This window comes from Rhinopithecus bieti, unplaced genomic scaffold, assembly GCF_001698545.2.
Source record: "Rhinopithecus bieti isolate Rb0 unplaced genomic scaffold, ASM169854v2 scaffold_22165, whole genome shotgun sequence".
Classification (NCBI taxonomy): domain Eukaryota; kingdom Metazoa; phylum Chordata; class Mammalia; order Primates; family Cercopithecidae; genus Rhinopithecus; species Rhinopithecus bieti.
In genome coordinates, this window is record NW_016810977.1 from 2,051,819 (window position 1) to 2,070,420 (window position 18,602).

Here is an 18,602-nt window from a genome sequence, read left to right on the forward strand (position 1 = left end):
TGTATTTTTTTGTAGAGACAAGGTTTTGTCATGTTGCCCAGGTTGGTCTTGAACTTCTGGGCTCAAGCCATCTGCCCACTTCCGCCTCCCAGAGTGCTTGGGATTATAGGTGTGAGCCATCGTGTCTGGCCAGAGGAATTTTAAGAGGCCATTTAATCCAGTCCTCTGTCTCTCATGTCAGTTGCAAATAAACCATCTCAGAAGATAGTCATTCTCTGTGTTTGTTTTTAATGCCACCATCTTTTCTTAAGGGGCATCTTCTTTTATAAGTAAGGTGATCAAGCAAAATTCACTTTTTTACTCAACAGTTAATGTGAGTTTTAATAAATGCATAGTTTGTGACCACCCCAAAGATTCTCTTGTATACTTTGGTAGTCCATCCTCCTCCTACCCGAGCCCCTGGAAACCACTGATCTATTTTCTGTCCCTATAGTTTTGCCTTTTCCAGAATGTCATATAAATGGAATCATTCAGTATGTAGCTTTTTGAATCTGGATTCTTTCACTTAGCATAATGCATTTCCAATTCATCCATGAATGTGTCCATGAATTTGTAGTTCATCCTTTTTTATTGTTGAGTGGTATTCCTTTACATGAATGTACTACAGTTTATCCATTCACCAGTTGAAGGACATCTGGATTGTTTTCAGTTGGGAGCAACTATAAATAAAGCAGTTATAAATAGTCTCATACAGGATTTTGTATGAAAAATAGGTTTCATATTGAGGGAGTAAATACCTAGGAGTGAGACCGCCTGCTTGTATGCGGGATGCATGTTTAACTTCATAAAAAACTGCTAAGCTGCTTTCCAAAGTGGCCCACCCATTTTGCATTCCCACCAACAATGTATAAGCAGTGTTTCAGTTGTTCCACATTCTCACCAGCACTTGATGTCAGGTTTTTGTTTTTTAGCCATTCTAATAGGTGTAAATTGCTATCATTGTGCTTTTGGTGTGTCTTCCCCAATGACTAATGATGTTGAGCATTTTTCATGTGGTTATTTGTCATCCTTATTATCTTCTTGGAGAAATGTCTATTCAAATCTTTTGCCCATTTTTAATTTTTTTTTATTACTGAGTTTTGAGAGTTCTTTATATATTCTGAATACAGTGCTTTATTGGATATATGATTTATAGATATTTTCTCCAGTCTGTGGCTTATTTTCTGATTTTCTTAACAATGTAAAGCAGTACATTCTTGATAAGTAACCTGAGTTTTTATTTTAAATGCAGTATGTCTAATATAGGAACTACATTTAAGGATAGAGGAGCAAAGAAATATAAAGTGTGTGTGTGTGTGTGTGTTCAGTTTTCTTAATATCTTTTATTTAAACTTGTTTCTGTTAGTTCCATTTCATCTAGCAAATGCTTGTCAAATATATGCAATGTGCTAGCCCGATTGCTAATTGCTGAGGATAAAAATATAAAAATATAATAGACGCCAGGTGCTGTGACTTATGCCTGTAATCCCAGCACTTTGGGAGGCCAAGTTGGGAGTATCTCTGGAGCCCAGTAGTTTAAGACCAGCGTGGACAACAGAGCGAGACTCCATATGGTCAAAAAATTAAAAAGTCTAGCATGACATGGTGGTACATCCCTATGGTCATATTACTTGGGAGACTATGATGGGAGAATTGCTTGACTTTAGGAGTTTGAGGTTATACTGAGCTATGATTGCACCACTGTACTCCAGCCTGGGTGATAGAGTGTGTATTAGTCTGTTTTCATGCTGCTGATAAAGACAATCAAGATGAAATTTGGGTGGGGACACAGCCAAACCATATTATTCCACCTCTGGCCCCTCCCAAATCTCACGTCTTCACGTTTCAAAACCAATCATGCCTTCCCAGCAGTCCCCAAAGTCTTAACTCATTTCAGCGTTAACTCAAAATTTCACAGTCCAAAGTCTCATCCAAAACAAGGCAAGTCCCCTCCACCTATGAGCCTGTAATCAAAAGCAGTTTAGTTACTTTCTAGATACAGTGGGAATACTAGGTAAATACAGCCATTCCAAATGGGAGAAATTGGCCAAAACAAAGGGACTACAGGCCATGCAAGTCCAAAATCCAGCGGGGCAGTCAAATTTTAAAGCTCCAAAATGATCTCCTTTGATTCCATGTCTCATATCCAGGTCACACCAATGCAAGAGGTGGGTTCCCATGGTCTTGGGCAGCTCCACCTCTGTGGCTTTGCAGGGTACATCCTCCCTCCTGGCTGCTTTCACGGGCTGGTGTCAAGTGCCTGTGGCTTTTCCAGGTGCACGCTGCAAGGTTTTGGTGGATCTATCATTCCGGGGTCTGGGGGACGGTGGTCCTCTTCTCACAGTTCTACTAGGCAGCACCCCAGTGGGGACTCTGTGTGGGGGCTCCCACCCCACATTTCCCTTTCACACTGCCCTAGCGGAGGTTCTCTGTGAGTGCCCTGCCCCTGCAGCAAACTTCTGCCTGGACATCAAGGCATTTCTATACATCCTCTGAAACCTGGATGGAGGTTCCCAACCCTCAATTCTTGACTTCTGTGTACCCACAGACCCAACACCACGTGGAAGTTGCCAAGGCTTGGTGCTTGCACCCTCTGAAGGCATGGCCCTAGCTATACCTTACTTGGCCCCTTTTAGTCATGGCTGGAGTGGCTGGGATGCAGGGCACCAAGTCCCCAGACTGTACACGGCAGAGGGACCCTGGGCCTGGCCCATGGAACTGTTTTTCCCTCCTAGGTCTCTGGGCCTGTAATGGTAGCGGGGCGGTGGTTGCCGTAAAGGTTTCTGACATGTTCTGGAGACATTTTACTCATTTTCTTGGTGATTAACATTTGGCTCCTCATTACTTATGCAGATATCTGCAGACAGCTTGAATATCTCCTCAGAAAATGAGATTTTCTTTCCTATCGCATTGTCAGGCTGCAAATTTTCCGAAATTTTATGCTCTGTTTCTCTTTCAAAACTGAATGCCTTTAACAGCATCCAAGTCACTCCTGAATGCTTTGCTGCTTAGAAATTTCTTCCACCAGATACTCTAAATCATCTCTCTCAAGTTCAGAGTTCCATAAATCTCTAGGGCAGGGGCAAAATGCCACCAGTCCCTTCACTAAAACAGAACAAGAGGCATCTTTCCTCCAGTTTCCAAGTTCCTCTTCTCCACCTGAGATTACCTCAGTCTGGATTTCATTATCCATATTATTATCTGACCAAAATGGCATTTTGGTCAAAGCCATTCAACAAGTCTCTGGGGAGTTCCAGACTTTTCTACATTTTCCTGTCCTCTTCTGAGCACTCCAAGTTGTTCCAACCTCTGCTTATTATCCAATTCCAAAGTTACTTTCACATTTTCGGGTATCTTTTCGGCAGCACCCCAGTCCTGGTACCAGTTTACTGTATTAGTCTGTTTTCACGCAGCTGATAAAGACATACCTGAGACTGAACAATTTATAAAAGAAAGAGGTTTAATTGGACTTAGGGACAGTTCCACGTGTCTGGGGAAGCCTCACAATCATGGCAGAAGTCAAAGGGGCAAGTCACATTTTATGTGGATGGTGGCAGGCAAAAAGAGAGAGCTTGTGCATGGGAACTCCTCTTTTTAAAACCGTGAGATCTTGTGAGACTTACTATCATGAGACCAGCACAGGAGAAAGACTTGCCCCCATGATTCAATTACCTCCCGCCAGGTCCCTCCCATAACACATGGGAATTCAAGATGAGATTTGGGTGGGGACACAGTCAAACCATATTAAGTGAGACCTTGTCTTTAAAAAAGAAAACAAAACAAACCAACAACAGCAGAGATTCCCAGGCTCAACAAACTGAGTAGGGTGGGAAAATGTATTGGATACTTATGATGGATTAGATTCTTACATTCACCATAATCTTATTTAATCCTAACAAGAGTCCTATAAAATGCACAGTATTATTGGTATGTTGCAATGGAGGATGAGGCTAAAAAGTTAAATAATGCATGCTGGTTAAGTAATCTCTCAGCTGGTGAGTGACAGCCAGGTTTGAACCATAGAGTGCATCATTCTAAAATCCACCTGTTCCCTGATGTAATATACTGCCCTAACATCATTTGGTTAAAAATAATTTCTAAAGGGCTACATATAGTAAGTTTGGTAAATATTTCATCAAAAAAGATTGTTTCTATGAACACAATTCTATGTTTTCATCCCTTGTGAAATTGTAAGAATATGATGTAAAAATAACCTAAGGCACAAATCTAAAAGAAGGCAATATACTTACCATTGCTGTAGTCTTTTAAAATAAAGATTGCTAAATGAGAGAAGATTAGGCCAGGTGCTATGGCTCACACCTGTAATCCCAGCACTTTGGGAGGCCAAAGCGGGCAGATAGCTTGAGGTCAGGAGTTCGAGACCAGCCTGATCAACATGGTGCAACCCCGTCTCTACTAAAAATGCAAAAAATTAGCTGGGTATGGTGGCTCATGCCTATAGTCCTAGCTACTCAGGAGGCTGAGGCAGGAGAATTGCTTGAACCTGGGAGGTGGAGGTTGCAGTGAGCCAAGATCACGCCACTGCACTTCAACCTGGGCAACAGAGTGAGATTCCATCTCAAAAAAAAAAAAAGATAAGGTTGTGTGCTGTGTTATACACCAAACTGTGTGTAATAAATGTTCATATGCTAATCATAGTTGGCATCTACTTCCTTTTCAAGCTTCCTGAAAAACTGCTGTTTTCACAAGGTTGTAATTGGATTCAGCAATACAGTTTTGGTCCTGAGAAGTATACAGGTTCGAATGTGTTTGGAAAATTACGGAAATGTGTGGAATTACTGAAAACACAGGTGAGTGTTTGCGGGGGGAATAAACAAAAAGACTAGGAATAAAAGCACATATCCTAGGTAGAGCCAGTTTTTTCTGATGTCAGGGACGTTGTTTTATGTTAGGAAAGTAAGAAGTGCAAGCAGAAATGCTTCTAGTAACTGATGATTTCCCTCCTTATTCTTCCTTCTCTTTCAAGAAGTGAACGAGAACAACACTGTTCTACATGATAATTAGGCCCTAGAGGGTCGGGGGCTTCTGTGGGCTGGCCTGCAAACCTTACCAGTCATGTACCCTTGTTTCCCTAGAAAAATGTGGTATAAGTTCCAGGCAAGGTGCTCAGAAATGCTCTTCTGGAATGCACCCCATTCATAACGTGGTAATGGCACAGATGTAATAATTTGACTAAGACTTCTTCCTGTCTTTCAATAATGACACAGATTTTGAATGATCGAAATGAATCCTGAGCCTACCACTAGCTGGGTTACCTTGGGAAATAACCTTTCTGGTCCATAGTTTTCTTATGTATTAAAGAGAAACATCAATAGTGTGTATCCTGTACCATTATTGTGAGGATTCAATGACTTAATACACAGAGTGTTTTAAACTGCACAGAATACACAGTGAATGTTAAAGCATGCTAGCACTATTCGCTGGAATATCCTTTGTATAACCCATCCATCCTAGGTAGGCAGTTTTGGAAAACTAACTTGCTTTGTATTTTTACCTAGTAGGTGATACTTTTTGAAAAAAATATTTTATCTGAACTAATTTCTTATTGTAAACGTTTTATGGTCAGCTTAGGCTTCTATAACAAAATATCACAAATTGGGTGGCTTAAACCATAAACATTGATTTTTCACAGTTCTGGAGATTGGAAGTCAGAGATCAGGGTGGCAGCACGGTGGGGTTTTTGGTGAGAGCCCTCTTCCTGTTTTATAGACAGCTGTCTTCTTGGTGTGTCTTCACATAGTGGAAGGAGAAATAACTAGCTCTCTGGCCTCTTCTTATAAGAATACCAAGTCCATTCATGAGGGCTCCACCGTCGGGACCTAATCACCTCCCAAAGGACACACCCTCTAATACCATCACCTTGGGATTAGGGTTTCAACATAGGAAGTTGGGGGAGACATGTTCAGTCTATTGCAGTATACTTTTATGGTTAAAAAAGATCAAACAGTGCCAAAAGATACAAAGTGAAGAGTTAAAGTTCCACTTTTTTCGGTTAATCTTTGGTTTATTTTATAAATACGTTAAAAGTTTTGGAATGGTGTATGTCTTCACGTTTATCCTTCTGAATTTCACTTTTACATCTATGTTTTTAGTGGACTGAATTTAATGGAATTAGAGATTATCACAAAAGAGGAAGTATGTGCAACACCCTTTTTTCGGATGCCATTCTGGAATATAAACTTTATGAAGCTTTAAAGTTCATCATGTTGTATCAAGTCACTGAAGTTTATGAACAAATGAAGACTAAAAAGGTCATTCCCAGTCTTTTTAGACTCCTGTTTTCCAGGGAGACATCCTCTGATCCTTTGAGCTTCATGATGAATCACCTGAATTCTGTAGGTGACACGTGTGGACTAGAGCAGGTAACCGGGGAGGAAGAACTGCTGGTATTTGATTAAGGATGCTGTGGCACTATTTGAACACAGCGGTGTCTGGGGTTGACTTTTCAGTGGTGATATAAGCAACTGCAGAGAGGTGGTTGATTGATATTATCACCCCTCATATGAGGAAAAGAAGACTAATACATTCATTTCTCTCTGCTGGCTGCTTTGTGTCTCCTCAGACCTATGGCCAGAGAGCACCAATTCTGGGGGCCTTTCTGACCGCTCACACTGCTTCCCAGATGCTAACAGGTTCTCACATAGACATTCACCAGGAAAAAGTCCAGTTGGAAAATGAGATCGTTTTGGGAAAGCATTTGGTTACCTATTGCAGATAAATAGAAATTAATTGAAACTTTCTAAAGCCAGAAAATGCTTTTATCCCTCTAGAAAAGAGTTTCTTTTTTGTTTTCCTTTCCTAGAGGTGAACAAAATTATCTGACATTTTTAAACAATGGATATAAAATGATATATAACTGATTGGAAAATAATGTAGTTTTATCGTGAGTGTTCTTTTATTTTTTCACTAATTTTTTTTCAAGTAACTTTTTCCTGTGATTTTTACATGCTAGTCTACAGAGTTGTTCCTATGCTCATTCCCCTTCCTTCCACACAATGAGCGTTTGTTCTGAACTCTGTGCCCACTCAGTGGTGTATGGGCAGGTCTGTCAACAAGCAGATGATTTCATAAACTGCAGAGGAACACTTCCCCCCACCGTGTTGGGAGGCAGGAATTTGCAAGTGTGTATCTGTGACCTGTCTTTCATCTCATCCACAGATTGATATGTTTATACTTGGATACTCCCTTGAAGTAAAGATAAAAGTGTTCAGACTGTTCAAGTTTAACTCCAGAGACTTTGAAGTCTGCTACCCAGAGGAGCCTCTCAGGGACTGGCCGGAGATCTCCCTGCTGACTGAGAACGACCGTCACTACCACATTCCAGTCTTTTAAGTCCGCTGGGGGCCGAACAGCAGTGCTCACCAGTGACAGTGGTCACAGTTGCAAGTAAAGTATCTCTCTGAAACCAAAGCTAGCATTTCAGCATGGAAGGAATTAGGACCTTTTCTCCAGGATTACAGGTACACTGGATACAGCCATGCATGGATGGTTTTCCTTTATTTTTCAGTGATTTCCTCTGAAGCAGCTGCACTGATATATTTGGGTGTTGGTGGCTTGACTTTGTCCATAAGGGGCGTGGCCACTTCACATGATGGCAAGCCTTTAAGAGCACAAAGAAGTTTAATATGGACAACAGCAGCAAAAAGCAAGAAGAAAACAAGTAGGGAAAAACAGCTAACCTGGAGAGAAAGAATTTCTTTAACCTTTATGTTCTTCATTAAAATCTTATCTTGGACTGATTTGGGGATTTTAGAAACATGGCCTTATTTTATAAGCATGAATGTCCCAGGAATCTTTGTTACATTTTAATTTTTGATAACCATTTGATTAAGTGTATGTGTGTATATATACATATGTATGTTTATATACATACATGTATCTATGTATAGTTTTGTATATACATATATACACATAGACATACAGAGAAATAACCACTACTTTGTCATGCTGTACAGTTTGTTTTATATTTCTTTACATTTTTTTGTTACTATTTTATCTGGCGAGCTTAATAGTTTCATTTAGATTTTAAAAATTCTGTAGATTAAAGCAAATGACAGTTACTGAACTATCACAAAAATATTAAACTGTGGTACATTTAATGTGTATTTAATGTGTGGAATCTCATTATGGTAGGCAGAATAATGCCCCACGCTCCCCAAAGATGTCTGTGTCTGAGTCCTCAGAGCCTGTGAAGGGCTAAATGGGTTCAATGGGAAAGGAGAATTAAGGTTGCAGGTGTAACTGAGATGCTAATCCACTGATGCATTTTGAAATGGGGAGATTTTTCTGGGTTCTCCAGGTGGGCCCAGTGTAATCAGAATGGTCCTTAAAAGTGAAAGAGGGAACTGGAAGAGTGTCAGAGTCAGAAATGTGAAATATGGAAGAACAGTTAGAGAAAGATGTACCATTGCTGGCTTCGAAGATGGAGGAAGGGTCCATAAGCCAGGGAGTGCAGGCAGCCTGTAGAATTGAGACTGGAAAGGAAACAGAAACTTCCCCATAGCCTCCAGAAGGAACACAGCCCTGCCAACACCTTGATTTTAGCCCAGTGAAACCTGTGTTGGACCTCTAATCTGCAGAACTATAAGATAATAGATTTGTGTTTAAGCCACTAAGTTTGTAACATGTTATAGCAACAGAAAACTAGTGTTCTCAGGCTAGTTTTTGGTCATCTTTGTTTTGGAAATACTTTTCTAGTTTAATTTGGTAATTTTTATCTTGGAGGTACTTTGCTAGTCTGTTTTGAGTTTCAGTACATAAGAATAATTTTTAAAATCTTGCTAATTACATTTTACTTCAAAGTCACAAATCCCTTTCTAAGAATGACTTACTTCACGAGATATTTAGCACTAACATTTTCCCAGATGTTCATATTATTTGTGCCATAAATTAAAAGGGAGTGTGTTAAATGCTGTCATGTCTGAAGTTAGCATTCATATTCTTTTGCAATGGGGATGATCCGTTGTGTGTACTACATGAATCATGTCTGATGGTAGCTTGTTCCCACTGTCACTTTGTTTTCTGGTTGAAGATTAATGTGCTCAACCACACAAACAAGAGTTCTTCATTGACCTCTACAGTCACTGCCTGTTTGGAAACATCTATGGTTTTGCATAACCCCTGTCATTTAACTGACAGTGTTAGAAGATTTCCCCCTGATGTGTTACTGTAACCAAGAAAGCATGAACGCTACCCTTTCTGGTGACAGCCTGTCATGGGCTACTGTGGCTGATACTTATAGAATTGTTGCTCCGAAGTTTTGGCTCCACTTGAGCTGTCCAGGAGCCTACCTGGCATTTGTGTATTACCACTCACATTGGATCTCCTTACCAATGTAATTATTTCCACATCAATCCAGGACTGAAAGGAAAAATTTTTTCACCAGGATTGGCAGCCTGTAGCTCTGTGACCTCAGTCAGCCCATCATGTTGTGCTGTGGTGCAGGGAGCAAGAATTCTTTAGAGAACCAAGTTGTGAAAAAGATTTCAATCCAGTGAAAGTAAAAAGTCAGAGGACATTTGATAGTTGCTGTATTTTGGGAAGATATCAAAACAGGTTCTTAGGGAGGAGATATGAGGTGTTGTTTTGTTTTGTTTGTTTTTATTCAATTGTATAATGAATATAACAAATTAAGTAGCCAGAAGGAGCTACATATAAATTAGCACCACTTTTAAATGTCAACAATAAATTTGAGGTGAGCTTCCTGTGTGATGCCAACATTTAAATGTCTTTCTAACCTTATATGTTTCAAATGGTGAGAGAACTGTAGCAAAAACGCAAACATAATGCCCTTGTCGTTTTTTGATTTTAGGATACGTTTCTGTCTTAAATTTTGGCCTTACGTGTCCATACTGAGGGGCTGTATGAATATTAGTACAAGGATGACTTTTACTGTGGTAAAATATGCATAACATATAATTTATATTTTAACAATTTTTATTTTTTTGAGATGGAGTTTTGCTCTTTTTGCCCAGGCTGGAGTGCAATGGGACAATCTCGGCTCACTGCAGCCTCCACCTCCTAGGTTCAAGCGATTCTCCTGCCTCAGCCTCCCAAGTAGCTGGGATTACAGGTGCCCACCACTACGCTTGACTAATTTTTTGTATTTTTAGTAGAAACGGGGTTTCACCATATTAGCCAGGCTGGTCTCGAGCTCCTGTTGGGCGATCCGCCCACCTCAGCGTCCCAAAGTGCTGGGATTATAGGCATGAGCCACTGCGCCTGGCCTTAACAATTTTTAAGTAACAGTGACATTAAGCATATACACATTATTGTGCAACCCTCACCACCATCCACTCTCAGAACTTTTTTAAATCTCCAAGGCTGACATCTTTTCAAAGCAGGCAACTTTAATTCCCTATCTGGTACCTGGATTCCTTTTCCTTTTCATGCTGTCTTTTCATCATACCCTTCTAATCTGAGTATTTCCTCTGGGCTTAAAAGATCCTCAATGGAGAAGTACAACCTAAGAAGGAGTTAGGTGACCAAATGGATCAGGAAAATCGTGTTTTATCTCCCAAGTAAAACTATAACTGTGGGTGGCTTCTGGACGCAACTTAGAATATTATCATTGAAAAGTCCCCAAGAAACTATTAATTCAGAACCACCCTGGTGACTTGAATTTCTTGAGTGTCTTCATGGTCTTGAACCAAAGTCATTTCCACCCAAGGGAGAGTCAGGTGAAAGTCCCCAGGGAACTTAGTCTAGGGGACAGGAGACCTCCAGACTAAGCTGGTGGAGGATGGGCTTAACTTCCAAGAGAGAAGAGCAGCCGGGATCAGGGGGCATTAACATGACTTTTCCCAGGACTTTTCTGCAAGTGGGTATTGGATGGAAATATTTGTTGTTCTCAATCAGATGAGTTTCTCCTATTTTAGTGAGACCAAAGAAAGACAATTTTAATTCTGTCCAAGCTGGTCTTGAGGATGGGAAAAAAATATCTAACTTTTCTGAATGCTCTGGAAATGTTGGAATTCTATATCAAAGTATGTAACTGTTTTAAACTGATGACTAACCCAATATGTGAAAATATATACAAGCATGAATAAAGGGATGACTAATTCCAGAATTAGCAATAATTTTCTCTTAAATAGCAAATTCCTAAAGCTGTATGATTCTGTTTGCAAGACTGTTTTTCACACTGCTTAATAAGACCAGTTACTGTGTAAAACAAAGAAAAAAAATATATATATATATATGTATTTTCATGGATCTGAAACTTTAACTGTCTATAGGGTGGCTTGTCATAGTTGAACATTATTTAATTAAGTTATTGACTATATGTAGGTATACTTTTGCCTATAGCCATGCACTTTTTAAAAGTTTTAATTATTTGACAAATTAGCTATTCATTTTCCTTCAAATCCTATTTTTATCACAATGTCCATTTTATAGCTAGACACAAAATTTAGTGGGTCCAAATTGTTCAATCACTTCTGTGCTATTTGTTCAGAACAGTGGATCTTTGCTTAATTCATTTTTGTTTTAATCCCATCATATTCCTTTAGGCCAAGAAAATGAAAGCTTATTCGGATTATATTTATGCTTAATATCAACATGGTTTAAAAGTGGACAGAAAAACACTCACGTATTCAGCCACCCATGGACTGGAGTGCTCTGTAGAACAGCCTGAAGTGTACATCATGTCTCTGCACTTGAAGCTCATGGAATGTGTTGGAGGAGACTCGAGCTCCATGTGGGAACAGTGTGACCCAAGAGCCAGCATGGAGGAGGGCTGTGTGAGCAGACTGCTGTAGAATGCTAAAGTTACCGTCCTAGCTGGTGTCTTGTTCTGTTTAAAAAAATCCAATTTCTGTATTTAATTGACGTATTGGTCCTTATAGTCAGTACCATCAGGTCTTAGATTGTTAAGCATTTTGCTGCCACCAGACCAGTGAGGGTCACTCACTTATTTGTAATGATTCTTGGGAAGTTTAGTCAAGAGAATATCCTTGAATAAAGAAGTACATGTTTTAAGTATTTTCATCATAGTCTAGGTGGGTTGTAAAACCCATTTCCACACGAGTATAAATTTAAAACAGAAACATGAAGGTGTCAGCAATCATGATTTTGTTTTGCTTGTTCACAAGTTTGAAAAGATGCATGAGGCACCAATCATTGACACTGGAATGCTTTAAGGATGGTTTGTGACTTTACCCCATTGTGCCTTGTCATTTGTCAACAAACTTACTGGGCCAAACACAAATGGCTGAGACACTCCTGGCCCCATTTCTTATCATCGCTGCCATCTCCAAAGACAGACTCTGGGAAACAACCTGGGAACTGCTTCAAGTCCATGTCAGGTCATGGCTTCGTTCACTGCCCGGTATGTATCCGGACTTCCTTTGGGTGCCGGCTTTTCTGCTGGACCAAGAGATTCATGGAAAACCCCAGGGCAAGGTGAGGAGAAGCAGCTGGTACAGACTGACGACGAAGGAGAGGACCAGAAAAGCTGCTTGGGTGTGGTGGAGAGGGGACCAGAAAAGCTGCTTGGGTGTGGTGGAAGTTTCAGTGTAATGTGATTCCTAGTAGGCACATCTGTGACTCCCTTAAATGAAAAGGGGCAGAGATGGGACGCCTGGTAAAAACGGTGTTTGTTGTAACATTTTAGTATCTTTGTGGGTAGGTAGGACAGACAAATGTTTACATCTCTTATGAAAAGCTACCTTTAGCCATAAACATTAAAAGGAAAACTCAGCATTTAAAAGAAAAACTCGGTATTAAAAGGAAAACCCAGAGTGTTTTTGATCTGTGGTTAACTCATCTATCAGCAAATGGTTAAGTAAGTAAAATTAATTTTTTCATTTGGCGTGTATTTCACAGGGTAAGAATGAAGTGCTCCAATCTGCTTGCGTTAGATTAGTAGTTGCATTTGGGACCGTTCCTCCTGTATGTCTTTATAAGCAAATTGAAACAATGTGTTCTTTGTACTATACCGAAGGACACACCACAGATCCTCTTTTTTTTTTTTTTTTTTTGAGACGGAGTCTTGCTCTGTCGCCCAGGCTGGAGTGCAGTGGCCAGATCTCAGCTCACTGCAAGCTCCGCCTCCCGGGTTCACGCCATTCTCCTGCCTCAGCCTCCCGAGTAGCTGGGACTACAGGCGCCCGCCAGGTCGCCCGGCTAGTTTTTTGTATTTTTAGTAGAGCAGGCAATAAAATAGCTTTTTCCTTTTGAAACATCATTGTAAAACAGTGCTTTTAAACTATCCATGGTAAAGGTAAAGGCGAGTTTTAAAATTCTAATCCTTTGCAGATTGGTACTTTCATAAATACAATAAAAATATGATACCAAGATCAGATTGTTACAGAAGTTTCTAAACACTTTCAGTTTCTGTACTTAATCTTGCAGTGTGGTAATAAAGACTTCCACACTTTAGTAGCACTAAAATATGAGTTTCAGGCAAGATTCAACAGATTCTGTTATTTGGTGGCTGAGATTTTGCCCAGAGTAGGAGGGCAGTGCTTTGGGGTTTTTGCTGTTACTGTTCCAGCTAGGGCCACCATATGGGCTTGTGCATACGCATCTTGCATAGTGGTCCTTGACTGAGGAGGTGACTGAAGCTGAGATCTTCTCTCCAAGCCATGGAGGGCTTGAGGTATCAACTGCCCCAAAGGAAGGATTGTCTTTTTCTACCAATAAGGCTCAGTCTACTGGCCAAGCCCTGCGCCAGTGGGGATGCCTTTTCCTGATTTGCATAAAGGGCTATATTGACAGGAGGTCCCTGGATCAGCCAGATAGTTCCACTACAGAGATGCACATTGCAGGAAGAAGATACTGTCTTGAGAAGACATTCATGGGTTTCTCCAGTCCCTCAGAAAAAATCGGCAAGAACCTGCTTCAGTTCACAGTTCTTTGTGCTTAAGAAAAAGCATCACATTTTATTTCTGTACTGGATTTCAAGTTCCTTATGGGAACGGATGTGGGTCTCATGTCGTTATGACTAGAACAGTGCTCATATAAATGTCAGAGGAATTCCAAATTGCAAGTTGATAATGAGAGCCAAGCTCAGCTGTTATTTCTCAAAGAGGCAAAGAATCTAACTGTGATTATGATCTCCGGAAATTTCTTTTTATTGATCCAGGACTTGAAGAGAGCAAGTTTTTAGATGTAGTCAGAGGACAGAAGCATATGCTGACATATCATCAAGTCAGGGTGGCCTGTAGAATGGACAGAAGTCAAACCAAGTTTTGCTAACAGTGTATCCCTAGTGAGGTTAAAATTAACCAGGGCCATCAAGTTCACCTAGAAACAGGTTGCTGAACTGATATGCCTGTGAAAGAATGTTATTTAGTGGGATCACAGATCTTAAGAATGGAGAACCTTGAGATGTCCTGGGGCCTGGGCATAGTGGCTCACACTTGTAATCCCAGCACTTTGGGAGGCCGAGGCGGGCAGATCACTTGAGGTGAGGCGTTCGAAACCAGCCTGGCCAACGTGGTGAAACCTCATCTCTACTAAAAATACAAAAAATTAGCCGAGCATGGTTGCAGGTGCCTGTAATCCCAGCTACTCGGGAGGCTGAGGCAGGAGAATTGCTTGACCCTGGAGGCAGAGGTTGCAGTGAGCTGAGATTGTGCCACTGCACTCCAGCCTGCCAACAGAGTAAGACTCCGTCTCAATTGAAAAAAAAAAAAAAATGTCCTGGGAATGCACACACTGTGTTCCACTGCCTATGGAAGATGCCTCACCCTCACCCTCACCTGCCCACCTTCCTGGGCTCAGTGGAGCCTCCATGCAGGTTCCGGGTTGGAGATGCAATGTACAGTTGAGCTGGTGTGGCAAATAGGAATCAAGAGCAGAGGCATGGGTGGCCTGGATCAGCAGAGCCATGGCAGGAACACTCAAGTCCATTCAAATAAGTATCAAATTGGAAACACGGGGACGCAGGCAACATGCACAACTGAAATCAGAAAAAAATGACCCTAGAGGCTTACAGAGGAAAGTCCCTTTTGATGCCAAGTGGGATTGGAGGGAGTTCTTAAACAGCAGGTGGCATTGGATGGTCTCTTTTCCACCAAACTGTGTATTAACCTGGACACATCCATCATCTCTAAAAGACAAACTACTTGCTTGGCATTTGCAGGCCTCAAGCATGGTGTGGCTGAAGAGGAGGCCCAGGTTAAATGTTTGCACTAAGAAGAGCTTTGAGCAAATTCATGAATCCCAATTCTGTGTGTATTTTTATCGTGCATGACAAATGTTTATGAGCTTAAGTTTGTTTTATTAATATAATTAGGCTGGACATGGTGGCTCACGCCTGTAATCCCACCACTTTGGGAGGCCGAGGTGGCTGGATCACCTGAGGTCAGGAGATTGAGACAAGCCTGGCTAACATGGTGAAACTATGTCTCTACTAAAAATACAAAAATTAACCAGGCGTGGTGGGTGGCGAGTGCCTCTAATCCCAGTTACTTGGAAGGCTGGGGCAGGAGAATCACTTGAACCTGGGAGGTGGAGGTTGCGGTGAACCAAGATCACGCCACTGCACTCCAGCCTGGCGCACACACACATATAATTAGTAGGAAATATTGCCATCCTAAGTTTATCTTGTTAGAAATGCAAGAAATTTATCTGGTGCATGCCTGTAGTCCCAGCTACTCGGGAGGCTGAGGTAAGAGAATTTCATGAACCCAGGATGCTGAGGTTGCACCACTGCACTCCAGCCTGGGCAACAGAGTGAGACTCCATCTCAAAAAAAAAAGGGGGGGGCAAGAAATAACTTCTAATATTCTTTGGGTTCTGTTCAAGCACTTCAGGTTGTGAGGGTAGAAAACCTCTTAAGTGAGTTGGATAGGGAGAATCCCCCACAGCCAGGGCAGGAAGTACAGCCAGTCCTCACTGGAAGTTGCCCGAAACCTGTAAAGTCAAGAATTAAGGTTACCGGCTGCATTTCTGCGGGTCCACGAGGTCTCACATCTCAAGATTGCTATGCCTTATGCTGTACGTTTCTCTCTCCTTCCTCCTCACTTTGTCTCTGTCTTTCTGTACCTCTGTCCCCACTCCTCATCCCTGGAATGTGAAGTTGCTCCTACTACTGAACAGAACTGCATCTTAGTTCACTAGTTCAGATTCCTGAGAAGCAAAATTTGATTGGCTGAGATTCTATGGCACTATGGCCCTTGAACTACCTGCCCATCTCTAGACAATCATCTGCAGCCACAGTGTGGGGAAAGGGAGCCCTTAGAGCAGAACCACATCTGAAACTATATCTAATACATGTTAGGCTTCCCGCCTTTCCCCTTTCATGATGGCAGATGAAGCCTGTTCAGATCAGTGCATAACTGAAAGTGGCAGTTATCCAACTAGAATCCTCACTCATAAAAATGTTAGTTCATTTGAGAGGAACAAAGACAACTGCTTGGTGACACAAATCTTAGGGTAGCATTCATGCCAGATTGCTTCTATGAGGTAGTAGAACATAGAAAAAAAAAACTACAGATGCCCGGAACAATTCCCTTCATGGGCAGGTTTGTTGTTTTTGGTTTGTTTAAATAGCTGAAAACATATGTGCTGTTTTTAAAATTCAGAAAAAAGCTCTGTGAGTGTTACTCCAGTATTTTGATGGAAATGGATTACATTTCCTTTTTTCCTCTAAACCTGAAACTAGGTACGTTTTCAGCCCCACTTTTGGCGGCAGCTGGTTAGCTCTGTTTACAAAGCATTCTGGCTTCAGTACCTGAACTTAATGGTGCAGACACTGGATCTGTCATTGTTGGCTTCCTTTTGAGTTCCATGACAACTTCCTTAACTTGTCGTTCTCTTTGTGCCATGAGTAGTAAATTCTTACCGGCAGTGAGAAATTAGTTCCTCCACTCTTAAGCATGAACACAAAGGTCAGATCTGATGTCTGAAGCTACATGCACAGAATTCCCAGCAGCTCTTTCATGGCTAGTTTTATGTTTACTGTAATGAGATATTTTCCCCCCATGCCTATTATGACTTCTACAGGATATTGTATTTGTTAAGGTACATCCTGGGTCCAGGGAACAGGACAGAGTGCCCAGACCCTTAAAAAGGTAAACCTGGTGGCTGTTCTTATTAGTCAGAGTTGCATTTGTGGTTTTCTAGACTTTGAAGTAAATAAAAACAAGAAATCTTTGGAGGCTTCATAGTGAATATCAGAAAAGATAGTTTGGTATTGTAAATGGATAATGCCACTAAATGTATTTCTGGTTCAATGTGTGTTGGAGACATTAAATTTATCTACATTCCAAAGGTTAACAATGGAACTAAACCAAGCCAAGGGGAGAGTTCTAGTTTTTTTTGTTTTGCTTTGTTTTAAAAATAAATACAGAAAAGAGAAAATATTTCTTACAAGCTAATGATCAACACCTAGTGGAACGAGTAATCATGTTGAACAATGCTATAGAAAGACAGTATCAAAAGCAGACGGACTTGCAGTTTCATTCGAATAGCCTCAGTCTCCACATTCAATAACTGTGGGAAGGAGCAGGTACCTTACAGGACAGATACTGTTGGTGTTGTACCCATAGTTACTCCAGCGCAGGAAAAAGGAAGTAAATAAATATGGTGAAGTGATTTCAAATGGTTCCAAAGCCATTTCCTTACCTTACTCCTAAACTATCTGTAGATAATGGAACTTTCAAAGTCAGTTATTGTGTTAAACATGGGACAGTGATGAAAAATTGTAACCAGACATTTTCAGATGGATGAAACAAGTAGGCATTTTCAAATATGAACTGGAAAGGGATCTCTCCACACAATGCACTTAAAGAGGTTTATAAAGTCCCAGAATGTAAGCAAAGGCACATGATGAGGGACAACCTCTTAAACATTCTAACAAAGTGTTCATTGTTTCCCACAGTTCCTCTGTGTCGGCTGATGGTCCTACGGCTGATGGTCCTACGGCTGATGGTCCTACGGAGGTACATGGTTACAGTAATCTGATCTTTGGTATCATTGTATCCCAACAGGGACCAGGAAGATCATCGTCATCTATGTGGCAGACTAAAAGGCTGTTAAATATTTGTATATAGAGAGAATTAAGTATCATACTAAATTACAAACTTTGTGATTAATGATTGACCCTCTGATAGCTACTTTACAGGAGCATCCTAAACATTTCTCAGCATTCATCTTGTCACACTTTTGGTCATTCTATGTAACTGCAGCCAATCTCATATTCCACAGTCCTTTACAACAACTCTTTGGTTTTGAACTTTATCATAGTGGAGATAGAATGTTATGAGTATATTGTTAAGATCGAGCCAGGGAACTTCCGTATTATCCTTTCAAGAGAATCGGCTTCCAAAGCGACTTTTCAAGAGACCCAGAAGGGTCATGCCTTAGTAGTAGAGCTAAACTATCCCAGAATAGAGGCTACTTCAAACCTACCCTCAAAACGTTTAAAAAGAAGCCATGAAAGAATAAAACAAATCTGATTTTCCAGTAACTTGTCTTCTAACAAAGCCATTCTTTAAGGGAACATGGCAAAGTTCGGATGCTTAACTCAATGTTCAGCAGCCAATAAAAAATTACTGGACATGCCAAGAAGCAGGAAAATGTGACCCATAACCAAGAGTTAAAAAAAAAAGCAGTCAATAGAAAAAGACCCAACAATGGCAGACAATGGAATTAGT

The 18,602-nt window shown here is 40.8% G+C and overlaps 1 protein-coding gene across 5 annotated transcripts in view; it reads left to right on the forward strand.

Moving 5' to 3' along the window:
• Positions 1-17,980, forward strand: part of OTULINL (OTU deubiquitinase with linear linkage specificity like) — a 39,383-nt gene extending 21,403 nt beyond the window's left edge. For 2 of the 5 annotated variants that reach the window (XM_017893304.1, XM_017893305.1), the window contains exons 6-8: positions 4,662-4,790; positions 6,093-6,362; positions 7,159-9,725. In XM_017893304.1, the coding sequence (XP_017748793.1) occupies positions 4,662-4,790; positions 6,093-6,362; positions 7,159-7,332 (573 nt within the window). In that variant the 3' untranslated portion in view covers positions 7,333-9,725. Of the gene's footprint in view, positions 1-4,661; positions 4,791-6,092; positions 6,363-7,158; positions 9,726-11,507; positions 12,948-17,827 lie in introns of those variants that run through there. The other 3 variants (XR_001889419.1, XR_001889420.1, XR_001889418.1) reach the window with 3 other exon arrangements.
• The last annotated feature ends 622 nt before the right edge of the window (positions 17,981-18,602 follow it).